This window comes from Melozone crissalis, unplaced genomic scaffold (genome assembly GCF_028551555.1).
Source record: "Melozone crissalis strain CALT ecotype California unplaced genomic scaffold, PUWL_Pcris_2 ptg000027l_1, whole genome shotgun sequence".
In the NCBI taxonomy this organism is placed as follows: domain Eukaryota; kingdom Metazoa; phylum Chordata; class Aves; order Passeriformes; family Passerellidae; genus Melozone; species Melozone crissalis.
Window position 1 is genome coordinate 17,758,977 of NW_026535805.1, and position 7,635 is coordinate 17,766,611.

Genomic DNA, 7,635 nt, shown 5'->3' on the forward strand with positions numbered 1-7,635 from the left:
TATCCTTACATCTCTGCAGATTATGTTACAGTGATTAACATTTCTGTCTTTTCTGAGGGCGTTGGTTACTTTTCAAATATCACATTGCTTTGTTTTTCACTTTAACTTGGCTTAAAAGCAATGTGACATTTTCTTAGATATGGGCACAAGGGGCATAAGAATTGCAAGTGATTTTTAATATGAGTCCTAATATACTTCTGCAGAAGTTTGCTCGCCTTATTCAGTCAGCTGATAACTCCTTCTGACAGGACAACTGGGGAGATTCAGCAGTACCCCTTTTTGGAATTCCCCTCTGAGGATTACAAAAAAAAGCAAGGCAAAGAAACCAGTAGGGACTGTTTACATATCAGCTGGGAAGGTATAGCCTTCCCTTCATTTTTGGGCAGGGGGAGGGGATTTTGTTGAGTATCACAGAGGATACTCTGTGGAGTATCTGGAGGAGCAAGACTGTAGTTAAGCATGTATTCTGGGATGATATTTTCAGAAGCAAGTTTGTCCACACCAGTCCTTTGTCCCATTCACATTATGGTAATGATAATGGCAACAGGTATGTATCCTGTGTACAACATGGAATAAGTTTTCAAAATCCCAGGCTAATGATGAAAATTATGAAACAAATCAAAGAATTTAAAGGACAAAGCACTGCAAATGGGCAAATATATTTCCTCAATTATAGCAGCACTAAGAAGTAGTTAAGCAGCCTGCAACTTGTGAAAGACATTTTTCTCATTTCACAGAGATGTATGTACCTGAACCCACTAACATCCCTATTGAGAAGACAAATCATCGAGGAGATGTTGAACTAGAAGTACCAAACTGGCCGACACCGAGTGAAAATGATATAATCCACATTCACAGAGGTCAGATCTGATATAAACCAGGATAACTTAGGACTGTGTTTATTCTCCATGTTTTAATGCATCTACTTTTTCTATTCAAGTAGCAGTTGTATCTGAAAATATTCTTCAGCGCATAATTCAGTGCAGTTCATGCATTTTGCTTTGAGTAAAGATGAGTCAGTCGATTAAATTATATTTGTACATTTTGGTCTCATTATCACTCCATGTTCTGCATAGAAGAAACATCTGCGTTGGTATGATGGAGTTCTATAAAATTAGGAATATAACAAAATGATGAATCAGAAGTGATTCTTGGGTGTCTCTTCTGATTCAAAAACTAGAAAGCAGGCCATTGGAGTTGATAGACCTTCATTTGATCCATTTGACATTCTTAGGAATAGAAAAACAAAGATGGAAAAACATGTATCACAGCCCAATATATACCATAGCCATGATATCAGACGTGAGACAAAAAACCACCTCAGGTATAGTGACACACAGCCAGTAAGGTTGTCTAAGGATGTAAATACATCTTCTGCTTAAAACTGCACTGTAATATTATTCCAGCATAGAGGAAACGCTGTGCCACAGTTTTTGTGAACCTTTTCTAACTGAAGGACAGCCTAAATTATGTAATTTTTTTTAACCTGAGGATTTCTTTTTAATCTGAGGATGTCCTCATAGCATTCTATTTTTTGGAGAAAGAATGTACGAAATGTAACTGCTTTACAAAGTTCTAAGCTTTTATAACTCCAGCATTTTAATTTCTCAGGCATTAGTAGCTGGCTTGTAACTATCCTGCCTGGGGGTTATAAACACCCACTACAAACTGTGAGGGAATTTTGTATATTTGTCATTGAAAGTTACCATTCTTTGCAATTACATATAAAACTTGCTACAGTCTAGTAGACTGCCAGCAGTTTGTTTTCACAGGCTGAGCGCTGCAGGAGAGAGTGAACACATCATACTTGTCCTACCAGTACGAAGTAAAAGTAAACCTTTTAAAAGTCAAAAAGAAAAAATTTCTTTCATCCTAAGATTTCCAAGCTCTCCTCAGCCTGGAAACACAGAGTCTGATTTTTGTACAAGTGGGAACTTGGTGGTGATCAGATAAGATCATGCAAACACAGATGAGTTAAGAGGTTGCTGTCAGACTTGGTAGTTACTGTGCCTTAGGTTTCCTTCTATCTCCTCCTTTTGATGGCCTTTTCCCGACTAACATAGTCCCTCTACAAGAGACAAGCTGTTCTAATTTATGTAAATAAGGTGACATTGCAGGAGAGAAGGTCCAATTCTTATGAGTGACAAGAAGTACAAATGAGACATTTTTAATTACATTCTTCCTTGTGGCCAAGGCCCATTTCTAATCACTACCAAATGCTCCCAATTGCCCTGCAGACATGAACCATCTCCAGGGGGAGTACCGGAGTGGCAGTGGGCCCCGCCCCAGCGAGGATGCATCCGTCAGCTCGGTTGCCTTGGTGACCATCCCAATCACGATAGCGCTGTTATTGATCATCGTGCTCCTGCTTATCAACCAGAAGAAGCAGTGGATTCCAGTGTCCTGCTATAAAGCTCCAACAAAGGTGCCATGTCTATTTCCAGGCTATCCCATTTTTATGAAACCGGGAACAAAACATTGTGGAAAATGTTAAGCAGTAAAGAGGCTGTTAAAAGTCTGGGAAAAAAGGTGCTGCACATCTGGGGCAAGCAGGTTAAGCCTTTGTGTGGTGCTGAATTAACAGAGAACAGTTACACCAGCCCAGTTAGGATATGAGAATACCAGAACTCCATTCAGAAGATGGAAAATGGTGACTCTGAAGGGAGTGTTGGTCTGTTACTATGTCTAACATAGGCCAACTTTAACAAAAGTCCAAACCCTTTCATTGCCAGTTTGATTTTGTTTTGTGCTTAGGGATGTCAGGAGCCAGGACATCCCTCTGGCTGTCCTGAGCAGCCAAGACCCTGCCAGAGGTCTCAGAGACCCTTGCACAGAGCCCAAAATGCCTGTGGTTTTGATTATGACCCATGGAGGAAGTTACCAACCTTAGATGAAGATCTTGCAAGCCATGACAAATTAAGTAGCATGATAGTGAATTTATCACAAGGTAAAAAAGTAGATTTTGGGGTGTTTAGAATGGGGATTCAGGGGGGCAAGATGGAGGGATCTGGGCATATCCTGCCTTTTTTTCTTGGCCTCCATCTTCTGCTGTGATGTCGGCACTTACAGATTGGTTTAGAGTAGAAGCTCACAGTCTAACATAGGTGATATGTATTGGGAAGTAATTGTAAACATTGTATATTTGGGTTTTAGTATAAAGACTAAAAAGGGGCAGCCTTGGACTGTCTTGCTGAGTGGACCTTGGCAGGACAGGAGAAAGAATTTTATAGATAAGATACAATAAACAACCTTGAGACTGAGAAATGAAGAGCCCTGACTCCTTCTTCAAGCACCGGGCTGGGAAAAGAGACTTTCGAACGCTTCTCAGGGTCACTCTGACAAGCTAGAGATCCCGACATATGGACTTGACCCAAACAGACTGTAAAAGTTATGTGTGAAATAGAGAAACTGTATTATTTACTCAGTATTTCCTTTCTGTTTTAACAGCCTTCTTGCCTAAACAATCAACTGGTATATGTGGACTGCGAGAAAGGTACCAGGGTCCAGGTGGACAGTTCTCAGAGGATGCTAAGAATTGCAGATCCAGATTCAAGATACAGTGGATTTTACAGCATGCAGAAACAGAACAACCTACAGGCAGATAATTTCTATCAAACAGTTTGAAGAATTGCACCCTTGCCAAGGATTTAAGAAAGAGAGGGAGCGAGAGAAGGAGAGACAGTCTGCTATTAAAATAAAACTAGAATTGTGCAGTTGCTTAGTGGATTGTATTGGATTTGTGACTACATGTACAGCTCTAAGACCTTTCTGGGATGAGCTCTGACTCCTGCAATGTGCCAGAAAAAGCATTCCCACTTTTCCTTGAGATAACTGACCAAGTGTTTTCTTAGAACCAAAGTTTTGAAACTTGTTAAGATGTATTTGCTTGTAACATAGCTATAGAGGTTTTTTGGGAGGGGGAATCAGGGGCTAGGGGTAGGCAATGAAGTAAAAGGAAGCTTCAGAGAAGAAAAGCTGGTCATGCTTGGCTGGAGACGAAAATATACTGCTGAGCAGCAGGACAGTGGTTTATCTTGTTGCTCTGAAATTGCATCTGTTGCAGCAAAAGCCTAACCCCAGGTGAAAAAAATATGAAAAGGTCTGATTATTTTTTTTCCAGCTGTTGCTACAGTAATATACTCCTAGAACAGAATTTGTCACATCACAGGTGTGGTGTAGCTGCAAATATTTTTCTATATGATGAGAAGCTGCAGTAGTTAATGAAATAGCAAGGAAAAGATTATAGCAGAAAATAAAGGGTGGGTTTATTAAGGATGTATAAAATTATACCTTGTGCTGCTTTTTGGTTTTATTTTTTGTTTTTATTTTTTTGTTTTCTTCGAAGCTGATTGGCTAGATTAGCCAGACTTCAGCAGAGTTAGCAAATGACTGAGGCCTAAGTAATTCCTGATATGAGCACTGGATCTTTTGACAGCAGTATTGAAAGAAGGAAGGAAGGAAAGAAGGATGGAAGGAAAAGTCAAGAACACCATGCAGTTCCAGGGGCTTTTGTTTGTTTGTTTTGTCTGTTGTGGTTTTGTTTTGTTATTTTACATCAATCTCTGGTTGTTCATACAGGAGAAGGAAAAATATTTTTGTTGGACAAAGCTCTTGCGTACAAGAGAGTAAAAAAGAGACTGTTTTAAGGTTGTTTTGTTCCTGTTGATGTTCTTATTTACTGGTATGCAGATTTAGAAACTACTTCCATGCTAGGAAGCTGCTTAATTTTAATTGTATATTACTCAAGCACCTTTTTTGAAGCTCAGAAAAAAAAAGGAGATCATGCTTCTTTAAACTTTAGCATTATAGGAATATTTATGTAAATATAATTATGCTAAAAACAACAAAAAGTATTTGTATGTTTGTGTATATATATGTATATACAAATGCATGTAGGTATACATATGTATATATACGTGCATGTGTATATACACTATACATATATATACTGTATATATAAAATACTATGTATACAGTATATATTTTTTCTATTTTTTTTCTTGTTGAATGTATTTTTATCTGAGAGAGATTTTACCCAGAGCAGAAACAGATAACAGGCATTCCATATCAATGCTTAATTGCTTGTGAGTTTAGGAAAGACAAGAAAAGAGCATCTCATTCTACCTACAGTTTGATTTGATTTGATTTGAACGTGTTTGTGTGTGTGTGTGTGTGTGCACTCTTGTGTTGGCGTGTGTTCAGTTCGTGCACGATTATAGCAGTAAGCGTTGCTCTTGCTACTTGCTACATTTCAGGGTGTTTCTTATTTTTCTTTTCCTGCTTAGCCTTAAAAAGGCTTTTTAATGAATGCATTGGCTAGAGACACTGATGACAATATACATGCAGCACTAATCAACTCCATGAAATAACACAATCAGCTCCTGGATTTTGGTTGGTTTTGTTTTTATTTTTTTTTTTCTTTTTTTTTGCAAACAATTGTTTGAAACAACTACTGGAATATTGTCCGCATTAAGCTGGAAGTTTGTTGTAGCTTGCCTCATTTATAACTCTGACTGTATAATACAATGTTAACTTTCCAAACAGGTCTTGGCACTTTTATACTAATTACCCATTTGTGCATTGCCTTTTTTCTTTTACAAATGCTTGTCATAAGAGACACAGATACCCAGTATGCTTAATGTGAAAAGAAAATGTATTTTTTGTAAAGGAACTCTCAAGTATTGTTGTAAATACTTGGTCAGAGATTGCTGAACTTTAAAACTGAAAAAAAAAAACTAATTTATTATTATAATGACCTAATTTATTAATCTGAAGATTAACAATTTTTTTTTTGTTTTAGAATATCAAAAAGGTGTTCTAGCTGTTTGCATCAAAGAAAAAAAATAGGTGTATCATCAAGGGTCAACATTTTTTCTGCTTATATAACTTCAGTTTCCAACCATCAATAAGAAAAAATGTAGTCTCCCCAGTGTTTTGTACTCAACCTGATAATGAAACAGAGATGTTTCTGTCCAATAACTACAGAGATTTTGTCAAGACAAAACATCCATTCCTTGCATAAGAGTAAGCAGTCTTTATCCAGAAATTGTAAATGCTTGCTTTTGTTTTACAATCAAGGCCATATTCTGAAAATATTAGCAGGATATAGGACATGGTGTAAAATGTTTTTATTATTATTATTATTTTATTATTATTATTTTAAAGATATGATTTATCCTATGTGCTGTATCCATTACACTCTTTTACTTTGGTTCCTGTTGTGCTCTTGTAAGAGAAATGCAGATATAATTTTCTGAAAAATAGATGCATATGTGGCACTCGGAGTGCACTGCGGTTCAGCAGATTGCTTGTTTACTTTTTTAACTGTAAGGCGGTTTCTTGTAATTTGGCTCTTGGCAGCACAATAAAAAATTTTAAACCTACGGATGCATGTCTTCTTAAATGTTTGTATTTATCACTTCTGGGCACTCATCCTTGAGACACTGGTAGTTTGATATTATGGTGAGTAGGAGTTCGTATTATTGTCATGCTGACCTGAGATCAGAACAGTTCAGAAAGTACTGTGGGTAAAGAAGAGTTTGCATGCACAGAACGTTCTGCATATTACACTGAAGAATTTTCCCATTAGAAGCTTTGTGGAATTCCAAGTAGTTCCAGTGTACAGTAAAGATGAATCAAATGCAAAGTTAGGCCTTTGCCCTGCTGTGGAGTTCATGGGGTCTGGTCTTACCTGACAGAAAGGCAGGATTCTATTCTGAGGATTAACCATACAGGATTCTAATGTGAGGTCCTACAAAAAGTATATGGGATCAGAATTTGCACTTCACGGACTTCCTGAGCTGCAGATCAACTACTCATCTATTGCGCTATAATGGTTTTTTTTCTTCTACTAATTTGTAAGTTAATTAACTTGATGTCCAAATTCTGGTATGTAAGATCCTGAGGCAAAGTAGTTTTCAGCTTAACTACTTGCCTCCTTTCTTTGAACCTATTCTCCTAATGGTTTAATTAAATATCCCTGACACTGCATTCAAAGCAGCAGTAGATTACTACTTATATGTCACCCATTGATTTAGAGACCTGTATCTTGTTTCCATTTTTTCTCAAGAATCCTGAGAGACAATTCTTCAGGAGTAGTTCCATGCCTTATGGCTGACCTTGCCGGTCCTTGCACTTCCATGTACATCCTTTAAGGTGAAGGGTCAGGGGACTGAAAATGTCCACATTGTTCACACGTGGTACTCCCTGGATGCAGCACGGTGTTTACCGTTTGGATTGCTACTGACTGCTGAGTCAGTGTTCTTGCAGAGAACAGGCTGCAATAATACAAAAATGGCCAGTAATTACTGCAAAGCCCATAATTTACTTTAATTAGGATAGATCTGTATTTATGTGCATCCCTTTGTATTTCCATATGCTGAATTTCTTCTCCCTTGCAAGTTACATGATCCAGCATTACTGCTCCCTCCCAAGACTAAGGCTATGGAAGACTTATGTCTTCTAAAAAAGCATCTTCAAACTCTGCAAGCATTTTGGGTTTTCATCAGAATGAAACAGAGAACATTCTGTATAAAACAATGAAAACATCAATGTATAAAACAAGTGATGCATCCACATTTTAACACTCATAAGTAGTCCTGGCCTCCTCTGCCTTACAATGTCTGAAAGGATCAT

General features: G+C 37.7%; 1 protein-coding gene across 1 annotated transcript in view; it reads left to right on the forward strand.

Annotated features, from left to right (window-relative positions):
* The window catches only part of CRIM1 (cysteine rich transmembrane BMP regulator 1), a 175,113-nt gene extending 168,730 nt beyond the window's left edge, over positions 1-6,383 (forward strand). Inside the window, exons 15-17 of the mRNA XM_054280186.1 lie at positions 738-860; positions 2,238-2,425; positions 3,448-6,383. Coding sequence (XP_054136161.1) covers positions 738-860; positions 2,238-2,425; positions 3,448-3,624 — 488 coding nt within the window. The 3' untranslated portion in view covers positions 3,625-6,383. The remainder of the gene's footprint in view (positions 1-737; positions 861-2,237; positions 2,426-3,447) is intronic.
* The last annotated feature ends 1,252 nt before the right edge of the window (positions 6,384-7,635 follow it).